This window comes from Brassica napus, chromosome C2 (genome assembly GCF_020379485.1).
Source record: "Brassica napus cultivar Da-Ae chromosome C2, Da-Ae, whole genome shotgun sequence".
NCBI classification, from domain to species: domain Eukaryota; kingdom Viridiplantae; phylum Streptophyta; class Magnoliopsida; order Brassicales; family Brassicaceae; genus Brassica; species Brassica napus.
Genome location: NC_063445.1, coordinates 4,154,975 through 4,169,276, shown reverse-complemented (window position 1 = coordinate 4,169,276; position 14,302 = coordinate 4,154,975). Strand labels below are relative to the sequence as shown.

Sequence of the window (14,302 nt, the reverse complement as noted above, 5' to 3'; positions counted from 1 at the left end):
AGTAGTATTTTTGTAAATTTATATTTGTAATTATGGAAAGTGATATGCCAAAAAATATAATTTGACAAATTCTACAACTTCAATCGATCTGAGTGCGTGCATCAAAAAAAAATTCATTAGGGAAAACTGCCATATACAGTATAAAATTTAACGTGTATTCTATTTTGGTCAGATTCAAAATTTTAATTTTGTATAATCCTAATGTGTGGTCAGATTCAAATCGGTTGGTTTGTCTACCTCAAGGACAAAAGTATATCAAAAACTAAAATATAGTACATGTAATATTTGCCGGACGTGAGCATTTGTTGACTTTGAAAATGCAGCTGAAATGTAATAATTTAATAAATTAGGTTTGCCTTCGCAGACTGGTTTCGCCGGTCGGAAACATGCCTTAATTGGTGGACTCGCGCTTATTTACATAAACTATCGGTTGAACCCGTTGTGCCATCTTCGATCGATTTTGCTTAATCTTTGAGCATATAAAAAGAATGTGTATGTTATAATTTTGAGCAAAAAAGTTTTGCACGAGAGAACATCGTTAAATATTACTCCCTCCTCCATTTCTAAAAGATCAACGTTCTAGAGAAAACTTTTGTTTCAAAAATATACATATTTTATATTTTCAATGTAATTTTTGTTAACTAATAATAAAAAATTGTGAAATTTCAATAATTAATTACATTTTTTAAAATTTATTGGTTTTAAAATTTAAAAAATATAAAATTACAAAAAATTATATATTTATAGCTAAATTTCAATATGTTTTATTAAAAAATATAAAAATTCTAAAACATAGATCTTTTAGGAACGGATAGAGTATAATTTTGTTTTTATTTTTATTAGGGAAAAAGACTTTGTTTTTGTTTTATTTTCTTCTGTATTTTCCAAGTCAACGCTTGGTTATGGTTAGTTTTTTTTGGGGTCAAAGGTTACGGTTAGTTAAAAGTTAAAACCGTGTATGCTTTGGTTGGCCTTCCATCTTTCGTTCATCACACTTGGTCAACGTAAATCAGTCATACGATATCACTTCTCATTGGTTGGCTGACAAACAAAAGATGCTTCCAATTTAATTTTATACTAATTTTACAGTTTGACTTCTTCAGATTAAACTTTAGTCGGAAGCTTTAACCACAAGAAAGGAACTGCAAACTCAAGATTGAGCTGAGGATGATTATTCAAATAAATTGCTTCCATGTATTGGCTTTTTCAAGTACAATCGTAATTGGTAGAGTGATTTCTAAGAACCTTTGAATCTTCAAAAGTCAAAACAGGTTTTAAAATGATTGGATATGCCTGCAATAAAAGCCGTGAAGAAAAGTTTGATATCGATTTATGGATAGCACATGGACTTTGATACTATATATGGGAATGGGAAGATAAGGTTTTGTTTGATATTTTTGGTGTAGGACATATTTCTGACTAGATATTTGTTTAAGCATAATCGAAAATTGTAAAAGAAGAAGTCTAATGTCATATGAACACAAGTTTTGACTTAAGAAAAAAGAGCGCATGTGCACCTTCAAGTTCGCTGCAAGGTTCCAAACAACACACATATCTTAAACTTTTGAAAGAGTTAATCCTTGCTGTTTATTTGTCAACGCTCGATATCTTGATTTGTAATGTATCCATGAAAATAGAATTATTAGAAATTGGTCAAACAATGTAACTTCTTGTTGTATGTGATTTTTTCATAAAGCTAATTGATCAAAAGAAAAAGAATTAACTACACTTACACTTACACATGATACATGTTTAGTAAATGTTCGTGTATAATTTTTGGAATATGCATGCATTGTGGTTGTGCCTTCACACGCACACTTTTGGTTTAAGATCATCTACATCTTTTTTTTTGGTCATCTACATGTTATTTTACATTTCAAAGTATTATATATATCCAAAGTATGATTCTACTGATCAAGATCACTTTAATATCATGTAGGGATATACTATAAGATTGGATAATTCTATAAGAAATTTAACTAGCCTGCTAATACTGGATATTAAAGTGATATTTAATAGGATCGTACATATTTTGGTAAATACTATTATTATATTTTCCTTGTTTTCATATTTTATCAACTCTTCTTGGAAGCCTAAGCGAATCTTAGTCTCGTCATCGAAAATTATAATAACAGCTTTAATATTTGAAAGCAAAGTTCACTGATCAGATTCATCATAACTTAAGCCACAACTTCGGGAATTTGAATATGCTATCTTAAATGTCTCTAAGGATATGCTTTGACTTTTGAACTCTTATATATATAGTTGAAACTGTGATGAATACAGAACCTTACATAACCGCAAAGTTGTCACGAAACCATACAAGGTGACATCGCCGATTATACTATTTGTTTACAAGTATGCAGAGGTTACAGATTAGTTCTCGGCCATCCGAAGAGTTTCTGATTAACCTCTTGCCGGATTCTTCAAGCCCCGACGATCTCTCGGTCTATGACGTCGCCAAGAAGGACCTGATGCTTCACAACAATAGTTACAAGTCTGTCAATGGAGAGAGAGCTATTCACATAATCCCTCTTGTTCTCTTTCTATGTGCTTTTGTTCTTTGGGCTTTTTCAAGTGCTCCTACTACTAGCACTAATAACATGCAAACGTAAAGCAACGACCTTTCGTTGATTTGTGAATAACGTTACGATCTATAATTTTAATTCGAATATTTGCCTATAATTGTATTGTTTATAAAATTTAATCACAATTTTGCCTATTGTAAAACTTGTAACACTCCTGGATCAATAACCTAATGTGATGTTTCATTTTGTTGGTAACATGTATATAAATTAATAAACCCGATGAAACATTATTTAAACGCCGTCGTTTCGAGCGGCAATGTAACTAAACCATTTCCAACTCGGTTCATAAATTGGATTCGGTTTAATCAGTAAACCTAACCGAACCGTACTTCTCTAATCCTTCGCTCGCTGTCTTCTTCTCTCCGTCTCTGAGCTTTCTTCAAGTTTTTGAAGCTTCCATTAACGTTCGAAGACTCCACCTATAATGGTGATTATTCACAGTGGCGTAGTTTTAACCCGTACGTGTTCCTCGAGACTGCAACCACCGTGCCTTGTCTTTCGCCGGAGATTCTCCGGAGCCGCCACGACTTGCTCTGTTTCTCTGAACGGGAAGAGAAACTCAGAAAAGGAGAAGGTGATTGTGATATCTGGTCCCACCGGCGCCGGTAAAAGCAAACTCGCCCTGGAGCTAGCTAAGCGTCTCAACGGCGAAATCATCAGTGCTGACTCCGTTCAGGTGCCAATGTCACACTTCAATCTTTTACTTGTATGCTCTCTCTGGTTAAGCTCACTAAGAGTGCATAGGGTCTTGAACATAAAGTTGAATACTTTAAAACCCAAGACTGTGTACTTTCAGTTCAAGAGTTTTGTCTGTTTGACCAAATTGTGTCTGAAATGATAAAGTTGAAGTTTTTGATCAAAGTCCACAACTTTGGTGTTTTTAAAAAAAAAAGGTTCTTGCTTTGTTTTGATTGGACACACAGGTGTACAAAGGCCTTGATGTTGGATCAGCCAAGCCATCAGCTAGCGATAGAAAGGTATCCTTCTGATGTATATTCATTTTGATCTGATGTTGTTGTATGAAAGTATATACCTTTGACTGCTTGACGTTATGCATATTGTTTGTACAGGAGGTGCCACATCATCTTATCGACATTTTGCATCCATCTCAAGGTTTGTTTCATCTCTCATTTGTTAAATGCATTATGATATAAATCCAGAAAAAGAACTCATTTTTATGCTTTTTATTTAGACTACTCTGTGGGGCAATTCTTCGAAGATGGAAGGCAAGCTACTAAAGACATTCTCAGTAGAGGGCGTGTTCCCATAGTTACAGGTGGCACTGGATTGTACCTGAGATGGTATGTCTGTCAGGAGATTGATTTATATACCTCTCTTGTATATGTTTCACACATCCTGTAATGCTTCTCGTTGATGTTAGGTTTATATATGGGAAGCCAGATTTGCCTAAACCTTCTCCAGAGATCGTCTCTGAGGTCCACGATATGCTAATTGATTTTCAAACTGATTACAATTGGGATGGAGCTGTTGAGTTTGTGGTCAATGCTGGTGATCAAAAAGCTTCTTCTTTACCTCGTAATGATTGGTACAGACTACGGCGTAGCCTTGAGATACTCAAGGTTTGACAATTCTCAGCTTCAACTGTTATTTAGGCAGATTATTCAGGGCGTAGGCTATAAAATATTTTAGTTTTTGGCTTTAACCAAACAATTATTTTGATGAATATCAAAATTAGATATACAAAACAAAAGAAACTAGACAAATTTATAGAGTTGTACTAACATTATTGGTTAATTTAACCGATTTAAAAGAGTTTAAACTGATTTGAATCATATAAATCGGATTTTATGAAAATTGTTTCGACTTAGGATTAAATTTATGGATTTTAAACCGATTTTTTTTTTTTGAACCATGCTATAGATTGTCTTGCTTGATAGGATGGATAACTGTCATTGTTTTTCTTATGGACTATGCATTTTTAAACTTGGTAAAGTGTAGAACTAGGTTGCACGGGTACTCCAACTTGGTGCCGTCTCACGTATCGGGTTCGTCGGGGGGACGGGGACGTCTCGGGTACGCATAGGAAACGTCCCCAATATGTGTGAGGTGAACCCGGGACGTCAAGAATCGTCGGGTACGGGCTTGGGCAGAGAAGGAGACGTTCCGGAAACGTTTCTGCAAAAAAAAATAGACGTATCCATGAAGTTTTGTGTTATAAAAAGTGTAAAAAATCAAACCATATATGTTTTAAATGTTTAATGTGTTTATTCTATTAATTTTGAAAAGATCAAAAGTTGTAATTAAAAAAAATAATAGTCTATGTCTCTTCGATTCTTCCACTCTCAGTCTCTTGCACGTCCATCTTCTTCTTTCTCTTTGAAACTAAAGTCCCGACCATTCTCTCTCTGCTGATATATCAGCAACAGAACACATAAGCACTTTCCTTCCCTTCTTGTCTCTTTGTTGTTTATATCACAAGCAACAAAACACGTAAGCATTTTCTTTACCTTCTTCTTGCTTCTGTTAAAACTTATGTTTCAGACTTATGGATATTTTTATATTTTCTTATAATATAGTCGCCGTTTCTATGACGTACCCGTATCTACAAATTTTAAGTTTGACGTTTCCCGTCCCCGCTCCCGTCCCAGTTTCCGGTCCCCGTCCCGGTCCCGGGGCTGCTTAGGTGTAGAACACTGTCTATGCTTTTATAACTTGTATGTTTTTGTTTCCATGGCAGTCAACTGGATCTCCTCCGTCTTCTTTTCGCGTTCCATACGATTCCTTTCGAGAAAATTTGAATTCTCATGATGCCAACAACGACTTTGATGAGAATGGTTCATCTGCTGATATCTCTATCCAAAACATAGAGACAGATTTGGACTATGACTTCCTTTGTTTTTTCCTGTCAAGCCCACGTGTTGATCTATACAGGTCTATTGATTTTAGATGTGAAGACATGCTTTCAGGTAAAACAAGTGCAGCTCCTTAATAATAGACAATAGTAATTAATAACTCTTCAGAATTCATTTTTTTGTTTGATGTTTATTGTCTCTCAACATCAGGTGCCAATGGAGTGTTGACAGAAGCTAGATGGCTTCTTGATCTTGGTCTTCTTCCAAACACAAGTTCCGCAACTCGTGCCATTGGTTACAGACAGGTAAAAACTCTTTATTTTCTTTATTTGATTGTGAAAAAATGTTTTCCTTGATGAGTTTATCATATCATTTGTTTTCAGGCAATGGAATATCTATCAAAATGCCGTAGACAAAGAGGTGTAAGCTCCCCTGGAGAATTCTATGGGTTTTTAAACAAATTTCAGCAAGCATCCAGGTTGATTTTCCTCTGCATAGACTTGAAAATATCTAGTGTTACATATAAGCTTCTTCTGCACAGGCATTCATATCTTTGCTTGATTGATGGGCAGGAACTTTGCAAAAAGGCAAATGACATGGTTCAGGTGTGAGCCTATGTACCACTGGCTCAATGCTTCTAGACCTCTGGTATATATATATATACATGTGTCTGGTTCTATTCAATCTCTCTTTATGTTAGTATTGGTTTTGCTGGTGATAATATCCTTTTGGCCTCCTTGTAGGATACAATACTTGAGTTCATTTATGATGCATATGAGAAGGAAGGAGAGACGCTGCTGGTGGTGCCAGACTCTCTCAGGATGAACAAAGACTTGAGAAACTCTCGAGAAGCTAATGCACTAAAGGGTTACCGTCCCAGAAACAGGTACAGAGATCAAAACACTTGATTAGGCACTTCTTTTTTTGTTCTGATTGTTTATGGTTTGTGGAATCTGTTTTGTGAAGGCATTTCGTAGGACGAGAGGATTGTTCATCGGTGTTGGAGTGGATCAGTAGTGAAGGGTGTAAGAGTAAAGTTTCATGCGTGGAAGGAACAACAACGTAACACCACTTGCATTACTATCATTCTATCCAAGATAAAGCAAGTGTGTTGCTCTTTCTGTAATGAAATTTTGAGAGATTGTTTTAATGAACAATGAATTTGTGTCTGTTTTTTCACGCCCTATTGCATCCAAATAATTATGAGCAAATAAAAACAGTTGGTTCCATTATCCATTCTGAATCAAGATAATGCAAGACAACGACAATATCATTTTAAAATATTATTTTGGTACGTTATTATGGAACCTACAATCTCTCAGTATTTTTAATGTCTTCAAAAGTGAAGTGGGAATTATATAAACTATATAAAGCCACCTGACCTCTCACCATCCCCATAACGCTTTTCTCTTCTTCTATTTCTCTGTAAAACTTTTTTTACTTTTGGCACACCCAAACACGCACTTTGCTCGTGCTGCTCACCGATATGAAATAAATAAATAACATATCTATCGTCCTTTTTAAACGTCTTTTGTATTGATGACATTGTTAGTGAATTATAAATTGAGCAATTACGAATTAACCTCTATATTGATTTGTTTCCTATATTAATTGCTTCGTATGCATGAACCAGAGCCAATTACTTCCACTCGTAAATGATTTCTGCGTAAATGTTAGTTGTCATTATAAATCAACTTTCCATTCTAGATACCAACGTTTAACATTCTTGTGCCATGGACAACGTTAAAAAAAAACTATTTATTTTTTTAAATATATAGTTCCAATAAAACATCAAATCATTGTCACTCACCAATTTATCTCATCATCATCACCCATTTTAGTCAAAAAAAAAAAAACTATCAAACAAAAGGCCATGTCTCATGCGGGCTTGATGGATAAAAGTGCTAGAGCCCAAAGGGGACTTTTACACCTTGAACTATTATTTTCGAATGTTTTTCATTTAAAATTAATCATATGGATTTTGTTTTGCTTGCTGATGTGTAATAAGCCAAAAACTTATTTTCTTCTTTGCATATAAGTTTTTTTTTCTCTGTTCTTTACCCCCTTTGATCCATGTTTGGTTACCCAGAAAATCAAATAGCAAAAAAGAAATTTTGTTTGTGAAAACAGAATCATGATTTCCTTTGCGTGCTAAACATTCACTGACCAAACTTCTTTTTTTTTGTTTTAAGGTAAACACAATATCTTTTATGCTTTTTTTCTAAATTGAAATTCTGAGTTTTCATTCCAATTTTCTCAGTAATGAAGATTGATCATATATACATTGAGTCATCATCATACTTTTCAGTTTCATTAACATCTGAATAATCCATGCTATGTTTCTCTCTACTGTTTTCTTGCTTTGCAAAATAGTAGACTTCTCTGCAATCTCTAGTGATTATGAAGCAAAAGAATCTGACAATAGATTGAAGTTTGTGGATGTGAAAGATTCTTATGGATCTATTGGTCCAGCTTATTTCTTGATATTTGTATGTACTATTTACAATGATGGATCAGTTAGAATGTGTAAAGATATTCACATCATCACATGTTTTTTTTTTTTTTAAATTGCAGGAATGATGAGATTCAAGAAAGGAACTAAAGTGGAAGTGTTGATCAAATCATCACTTCCATCTGGTGCTTGGCGATCTGCTGAGATAATGTCCGGTAATGGGCATTATTACACTGTCATGTATGATACTGATGACGCTACAGAGAGGGTACCGAGGAAGAGTATGAGACCTGAGCCTCCTCTGCAAGTTCTACATTCTTGGTCTCCTGGTGACGTTCTTGAGGTTTTTGAAAGTTGTTCCTGGAAGATGGCTATAGTGTCCAAGGTTTTGGAGAATGATTGCTTCATGGTTAGATTGCTTGGCTCCTCACTGAAGGTCAAGGCAAACAAATCTGACATTCGGGTCAGACAATCTTGGCAAGATAATGAGTGGATCATGGTCGGGCAGGTACCTGTTTCTTTCCTCTCTAATAAACAAATCTTTCAAAGGCTTTTTGTGAGCTGACATTTTGTTTATACCATTTGGTTAAAGGGTTCATCGAGATTAAGTGCTCAGACTTCAACAGAAAATTTAAGGAGAAAGGTGAATTTGAAGAGCAAAGACAAAGTCAATGCATCTGATGCACTTTCGAGAAAAGGTCCAAAGAAACGGACCTATTCTTTGGTTACACCACACAATCAAACTACACACGTCGAAGAAGATGGAGAGAGTGTTGCTTCTTCTGTTGGTAGTTGTAGCGTGAACATGGATGGTTTAACTACTGTCTCTTTCACCCCCATAGAAACTGGTAACTCTAGTGACACAGAGTCATCTTCTTGCCGCTACAGAAACATCAAGACCAAGAAGTCTGGCTTTACAGCAAAAGGCTCAGAAGCTGCTGATGTTCATAAGCTAGAGTTGGATGAATACCGATGCAGTATCGAGAGATTGCACGCATCTGGACCGATTATAACATGGGAACAAGAAACGTGGATCACAAACCTCCGTCTGAGACTGAACATCTCGAATGAGGAACATCTGATGCAGATAAGAAACCTTATCTCTGATGATAACAGTCAAACATACAGATAGCAGCATCATTTAACAACTACAAGCTGTGTTACATAGAATAAAAACGAAGGTTAAGGTTGTACAAATTGTCACTCTATTTTCAAACAAAGCTATTTGGTTCCTTGTTCCTGAGCTTGTAAATGTCATTTTGAACGATTCCTGCAAGTATAGTTTCTAGTTTCAACGATGTAACTTAACAACGTGTGGTCACAAATCGCTGCGACTGATCGCACAACAGTAAAACAGCTGGCACTAGTCACACAACAGTGAAACAAACAACAAGCAAGCTGTGAACAGTCACAGCAGGCAACATGCAAACAAAACAGTCACATGACATACAAACAAACTAGACCTCAACAGATTCAAGTTAAGAGTCTACGGTGTTCAAGCGAAGAGAAAAGATCCTTGATTGTATAAATCTCTTTGGGTTCAAAAACAACTCACTCTATTCCAAACCGGAACAATATCAATACTTCCCCAATATCAGTTCTAAAACACTCGGTTCATTCTATATGTAACATCAACGCAACATAGAACAAAACCAAAACAAAAGAGAGAATCAGACAACGCAAAGCTTCCCACGGGGGCAGACATTCTTGGAAGATTTTTTTGTTTACTCAAAAGCGTCATCATCATCATCAGGGAGAGGCTGAGCTGCGGCGGCAATGAGATCAGCCTCGTTCTTCTGCTGCTCAGCAACGTCAATGTGAACCTCAGGGGGAGCAAGAGCTGGTGACTCGACAAAGTGAAGGTTAGGGTCGCCAGCAAGTTTCCTAGCGAGATACAAGAAGGGCTTCTCGAAGTTGTAGTTGCTCTTGGCGGATATCTCGTAGTACTGCAGATTCTTCTTCCTGTGGAACGTCACCTGCTTGGCCTTGACTTGCCTGTTCTTCACGTCGACTTTGTTCCCACAGAGAACGATGGGAATGTTCTCACACACCCTGCAGAGATCACGGTGCCATGTTGGAACGTTCTTGTATGTGAGTCGTGCTGTGACGTCAAACATAATCACAGCACACTGGCCATGGATGCTGCAAAAATGAAAAAAAAAAAACGATTAGCTTTATATATCCAAAAGGAAACACCAAATCAACCATTACGACATCATAACCATAGCTATTCAAAACTGCGCATATTAATCTTATGCTAGCAAATGACCCAAGGAGATTGCATAGCCAGGGCTATTCAAAACAGTCACATATTAAAGCTTATGCTAGTAAGTGATCCTAGGAGATTCTTTCAACAACATAGCCAGAGCTATTCAAAAACTACACAGACCAACCTTATGCTATTAAGTGATCCAAGGGGATTACTTCAACAACATACAGCCACAGATTTTAGTAAAAAAAAGAGAGCAAGTAAAAGGGTCTGCTTACTAGTAACCATCCCTAAGGCCACCGAACTTCTCCTGTCCAGCAGTATCCCAGCAGTAGAAACGGATCTTGCCACAGTTTGTGAAGAAATCCAAAGGATGAACCTCCACACCAATGGTAGCTGCAACACGACACCCCAAAAAATCAATCAGAAAATTCAGTTTAATTAATGAAGAATACTTATAGACAATGCGTATTCACGAGAAAATATTCGTTAATACTTACGTTCATACTTCTTCTCAAACTCCCCAGTAAGATGCCTCTTGACGAAAGTGGTTTTCCCTGCAAAAGAGAAATCTCAAGCTTAGCAAAATAATCATCATACACATCTCAATCATCATACAAAATCTACTGATTGAAAACAAACAGTGAGTAAATATATATACGAATCGGTTCGTATAATCATCTCGATCGCCGCCAACGTAACAACGGCCTCTAGCAAATTCTCAATTGCGTAGAACGATCACACTTCACAGACTGAAAAAACAAAAAAAAAATACCTGTGCCTCCGTCACCAACAATGACGAGCTTGAAGCTAGGATAATCGACGGTTTGCTGGTTCGGTAGAGCCTGCAACGACAAATCCAAGATCAATTTAGAATCAACGAAGAATACAACGGATCTGAGAGTGAAAAGCATGGATTAAGGAACGCAATCTAATCGATCGATCAGAAGAAAACCAGCAAAGAGAAGCTTACCATGTTTTGGGAATCGCGAGAGCGTGCGGGGAGATGATAGATATTTTGAGAAGGAGAGAAGCGGCGAGAGGGAGATTGGGGGTTTTTAAAAGAGGAAATTTTTTTGCAAGGGTTTTCGCTTACGTCCGACGCTATTCTTACGACCGTTAGATTCCCTTCTTTTTGATCGCTCCGCAATTTCAACGCAGCTTTCTCCACCGTTAGATCTTTTTCAGCTTTAGTCCCACGCGGTCTCCTGCGTGCGTTTGACGAATCATAAAGAAACTTACGGTGCTGACGGAGATGATTACGGTCTCGCATCATGGTTGTGACTTTATCACTATTGTCTGGCTTTATAGTAGTGCAACAAGTTTGATTACGGTTTCCTCTTTAATCAAAACTATATCTTAACGTACTCTGTGGTGGCTTGCTTTTCTTTCTTCGAATAATAGTCTCTAAGTTGGTAAAGGATGAAATACGGGAACATTAAACTAGTGTTTAGGCAGTAAATACACACTTTGTTCAAAGGCTTAAAGAAGAAACATAAAGAACCACACGTGATAAAAAAGAAACCCCTTATTTCTCAGGTGGCTCTCCCTTTTAGAGTACAAACGAAAGAGATTCCTACTTCCAGAGCTTACGCAAAGACATGTTCTTCTCTGTGTCTTTCTTCATAACCTTCGCCACCGCCATCTCAAAGTCTTCCTGTGTCACGTGTACTCTCCTCTCCCTCAGAGCAAACATGCCCGCCTCCGTGCACACAGCCTGACGACCATAGTTAACCAACATCATAAGAGAAAGAAACTATGGAGAGAGATAGAGAAGTAAGAGTACAAAGACACTTTACCTTCAGTTCAGCACCTGAAGCACCATTCATCTTCTCTGCGATCTTTTTCAGATCAATCCCACGCATCAGATTCATTTTCCTCGAGTGAATCTTCAAGATATCACAACGTGACTGCCAACACATTTTAGAAAATATATACACATTAGCCAAACATGTTCTCTACTAAAACTATCTACTCAAGCAATAATAAACACAAGCATTACATCTTCATTAGGATTAGGGAATTCGATTTTCCTATCAATCCTTCCTGGCCTGAGAAGAGCTTTATCCAGAATATCAATTCGATTTGTCGCCATCAGAACCTGTAACAGTAATTAGAAGAGGATAAATAAGTATACCATAAGACTCTCTTTTTCAGAGTTCTTTGACAACTTTAACAAGTACCTTGATTTTGTTTGACGCTTCGAATCCATCAAGTTGATTGAGAAGCTCAAGCATAGTCCGTTGGACCTCACTGTCACCATTTCCACTTCCAGATTCCATACGAGCAGACCCAATACTGTCGATCTCATCCATGAAGATGATTGATGGTGCGTGCTCCCTAAAACCCATTCAGCAATAGTAAGGTAAGCCAACAGGCAAAAGTATTTACAAGCACTGTCTACCATGCTGGAAATTTCAAAGTACTAGCATATACAGACCTTGCCATCACGAAGAGTTCTCTGACCATTCTAGAACCTTCTCCAATGTATTTCTGGACCAGCTCGGAACCAGAAACTCTGATGAACGTACAGTCAGTGTGATGTGCTACAGCTCGAGCCAAAAGTGTCTTCCCAGTTCCAGGTGGACCATATAACAACACACCCTAGAAAAGAAATGAAGATGAAATCATCTATAATCCACTTAACACCGTTACAGTATAGAGAGAAGCTTTGTAATGCATGTGTACCTTTGGCTGCGCAATTCCAAGAGACTCGAACAATTCAGGATGCTTGATAGGCAGCTCAATGACCTGATAAACAATTAAATTGTCAAGAAGAATGAAACAACAGAATGGATAGATGATTAACCAGCGACTTTTAGAAAGCATACCTCCTTAATTTCTTTAATTTGCTGGTCAAGACCACCAATCATGTCATATGTGGAGTCGGGAACCTTCTCAACTTTCATAAGGTTGACCAGCGGATCAACTTTACTTGGCAGGACGAGGTGGAGAACATAGCTATCGTTACGGAGAGCAACTCTTGTTGATGGTGTGATCTTCGTTATGTCTATGCTTTTGTCAATATCAACAACATACTTACCCTCTGGATGAACCTGGAAAATGATAAGAGTACAAGTCTTATTGATAGCTCATAAGATAACAAAACAAAAAAAATACAACGCCAAATTAACTCTAAAACAAAATGATATAAGGATTCATCGTACCTTAACCAAGACCTTGTTTTTCCCCATCACTTTGACCACTTCACCGACATAGGAACCAGGTTCTTGAAGCAGCTGCAACTCTTCTCTGAGCATTCGTACTGTTTGGTTTGGTTCAGGAAAAAAAAATTAGTATTTCAAGCACCAATGTAGCAACACTAACAGCCATGCGTTTTCCACAAGAGCATTCACATTCACATCATCTTGAAATTGAAATCTCATTCAAGAAAATAAACAAGAAGCCAAAAATATGAAACTTTCGTCATTTCATTTAGCAGTATATACTAATAAACATGTTCTAGATAACTCTAAACATTCAGCTTAAACAATGAACCACAAACTATAGGTTATGCGGCTAGCACAGATAGCTGTCAAACAGAATCAAAGAATCTGAATTAAAAGGTAGCTTCTTGCTGCTAAAAATCACATTTTTAAAAGCACCCAGATCCAAAGAATACTAAATCGGAAGAAGAAAGGACCTCGAGAATTGAGTTCATTCCTCTGAGCTTCAAGGCGATTGAGGTTGTTAGTTTTCTGGCGGAGCTGGCGCTGGAGCTCATGGATGTGCTGGAGATAGTACTGCTTAAGCCCCTCCCCTTGTTTCGCCGCCGCTATCTTGACGTTGCAGGTTTCCTCCATCGCTGACTCGGGACGCATCGACTCCACTCCTACGGCAGCCATATCCTCTCAATGATTGTCGCGAGTATTTGTGATTTTGATGAAACCCAGAAGGAGGAGAAAGAGAGAATAGTTATCTGAGTTTCGATCGGAATCTGAAAACCCTCTCACGACGCAAACATTACTTACATATAAAGTTAAATACCGACGATACCGAGAAGGTAAAAAAGGAAATTAACTCAAAAATTGAAATGTTTCTTTCCTTTTCAATATCTCGCGAACCCTCTACATGCTTTAGAGTCTCTTGATCACTCAATCCTTCCAAATTTACGGTTGAGCATAAAGACGGACCTTATTCGAATACCTGATTCGGATCCAGTATAATCTATCAAATTATCCTTCTTCAAAACACTATAATTTCATGGGTTTTTAGTAATTAAACCCCTCAACTAAAAATG

At 37.2% G+C, this 14,302-nt stretch overlaps 5 protein-coding genes across 6 annotated transcripts; 3 read left to right on the top strand and 2 right to left on the bottom strand.

The window, feature by feature from the left end:
* The first annotated feature begins 51 nt into the window (after positions 1–51).
* LOC106379933 lies at positions 52–2,693 on the top strand. Its single transcript, XM_048746499.1, has one exon. The coding sequence runs from the start codon at positions 2,361–2,363 to the stop codon at positions 2,613–2,615; it is 255 nt and encodes an 84-aa protein (XP_048602456.1). The 5' UTR covers positions 52–2,360; the 3' UTR covers positions 2,616–2,693.
* Positions 2,694–2,961: 268 nt separating this feature from the next.
* LOC106380719 (tRNA dimethylallyltransferase 9) lies at positions 2,962–6,633 on the top strand. The gene is made up of 11 exons (XM_013820541.2): positions 2,962–3,264; positions 3,512–3,565; positions 3,659–3,701; positions 3,781–3,889; positions 3,970–4,168; positions 5,287–5,515; positions 5,612–5,706; positions 5,785–5,879; positions 5,974–6,049; positions 6,145–6,287; positions 6,368–6,633. Exons 1-11 carry the CDS (start codon positions 3,013–3,015, stop codon positions 6,465–6,467), a joined length of 1,395 nt encoding a protein of 464 aa, XP_013675995.1. The 5' UTR covers positions 2,962–3,012; the 3' UTR covers positions 6,468–6,633.
* Positions 6,634–6,897: 264 nt separating this feature from the next.
* On the top strand, positions 6,898–9,156 carry BNAC02G09310D (DUF724 domain-containing protein 1). 2 transcript variants are annotated; one of them, XM_013820542.3, is made up of 3 exons: positions 6,898–7,593; positions 7,976–8,361; positions 8,446–9,156. In XM_013820542.3, exons 2-3 carry the CDS (start codon positions 7,978–7,980, stop codon positions 8,983–8,985), a joined length of 924 nt encoding a protein of 307 aa, XP_013675996.1. In that variant the 5' UTR covers positions 6,898–7,593; positions 7,976–7,977; the 3' UTR covers positions 8,986–9,156. The 2 variants fall into 2 exon arrangements, with proteins under 2 accessions (XP_013675996.1, XP_048602449.1); XM_048746492.1 differs by lacking the exon at positions 6,898–7,593 and adding an exon at positions 7,622–7,890.
* A 201-nt stretch (positions 9,157–9,357) lies between these two features.
* On the bottom strand, positions 9,358–11,353 carry LOC106380722 (GTP-binding nuclear protein Ran-2-like). The gene is made up of 5 exons (XM_013820545.3): positions 11,036–11,353; positions 10,838–10,907; positions 10,563–10,619; positions 10,341–10,458; positions 9,358–9,995 (listed from the first exon to the last, which is right to left on the bottom strand). The coding sequence occupies exons 1-5, from the start codon at positions 11,336–11,338 to the stop codon at positions 9,578–9,580; spliced, it is 966 nt and encodes a 321-aa protein (XP_013675999.2). The 5' UTR covers positions 11,339–11,353; the 3' UTR covers positions 9,358–9,577.
* A 130-nt stretch (positions 11,354–11,483) lies between these two features.
* Positions 11,484–14,100, bottom strand: LOC106380723 (26S proteasome regulatory subunit 8 homolog A-like). The gene is made up of 9 exons (XM_013820546.3): positions 13,706–14,100; positions 13,230–13,327; positions 12,894–13,118; positions 12,751–12,813; positions 12,503–12,666; positions 12,246–12,402; positions 12,065–12,163; positions 11,862–11,972; positions 11,484–11,779 (listed from the first exon to the last, which is right to left on the bottom strand). Exons 1-9 carry the CDS (start codon positions 13,905–13,907, stop codon positions 11,639–11,641), a joined length of 1,260 nt encoding a protein of 419 aa, XP_013676000.1. The 5' UTR covers positions 13,908–14,100; the 3' UTR covers positions 11,484–11,638.
* Positions 14,101–14,302: the final 202 nt, after the last annotated feature.

What these genes read in the sequence shown, in the direction of transcription:
- LOC106380722 (XM_013820545.3), bottom strand. Translation starts at nt 11,338, where the DNA reads ATGATGCGAGACCGTAATCATCTCCGTCAGCACCGTAAGTTTCTTTAT. An exon ending in TGTTGGTGACGGAGGCACAG is followed by an intron (nt 10,620 to 10,837) that starts GTATTTTTTTTT and finishes TCTCTTTTGCAG; the next exon opens with GGAAAACCACTTTCGTCAAG. An exon ending in GGCCTTAGGGATGGTTACTA is followed by an intron (nt 9,996 to 10,340) that starts GTAAGCAGACCC and finishes TCATTTTTGCAG; the next exon opens with CATCCATGGCCAGTGTGCTG.
- BNAC02G09310D (XM_013820542.3), top strand. Translation starts at nt 7,978, where the DNA reads ATGATGAGATTCAAGAAAGGAACTAAAGTGGAAGTGTTGATCAAATCA. An exon ending in AGTGGATCATGGTCGGGCAG is followed by an intron (nt 8,362 to 8,445) that starts GTACCTGTTTCT and finishes ATTTGGTTAAAG; the next exon opens with GGTTCATCGAGATTAAGTGC.
- LOC106380723 (XM_013820546.3), bottom strand. Translation starts at nt 13,907, where the DNA reads ATGGCTGCCGTAGGAGTGGAGTCGATGCGTCCCGAGTCAGCGATGGAG. An exon ending in AAAACAAGGTCTTGGTTAAG is followed by an intron (nt 13,119 to 13,229) that starts GTACGATGAATC and finishes ATCATTTTCCAG; the next exon opens with GTTCATCCAGAGGGTAAGTA. An exon ending in TCCCTAATCCTAATGAAGAT is followed by an intron (nt 11,973 to 12,064) that starts GTAATGCTTGTG and finishes ATGTGTTGGCAG; the next exon opens with TCACGTTGTGATATCTTGAA.
- LOC106380719 (XM_013820541.2), top strand. Translation starts at nt 3,013, where the DNA reads ATGGTGATTATTCACAGTGGCGTAGTTTTAACCCGTACGTGTTCCTCG. An exon ending in CATCAGCTAGCGATAGAAAG is followed by an intron (nt 3,566 to 3,658) that starts GTATCCTTCTGA and finishes TTGTTTGTACAG; the next exon opens with GAGGTGCCACATCATCTTAT. An exon ending in TCAATGCTTCTAGACCTCTG is followed by an intron (nt 6,050 to 6,144) that starts GTATATATATAT and finishes GCCTCCTTGTAG; the next exon opens with GATACAATACTTGAGTTCAT.
- LOC106379933 (XM_048746499.1), top strand. Translation starts at nt 2,361, where the DNA reads ATGCAGAGGTTACAGATTAGTTCTCGGCCATCCGAAGAGTTTCTGATT.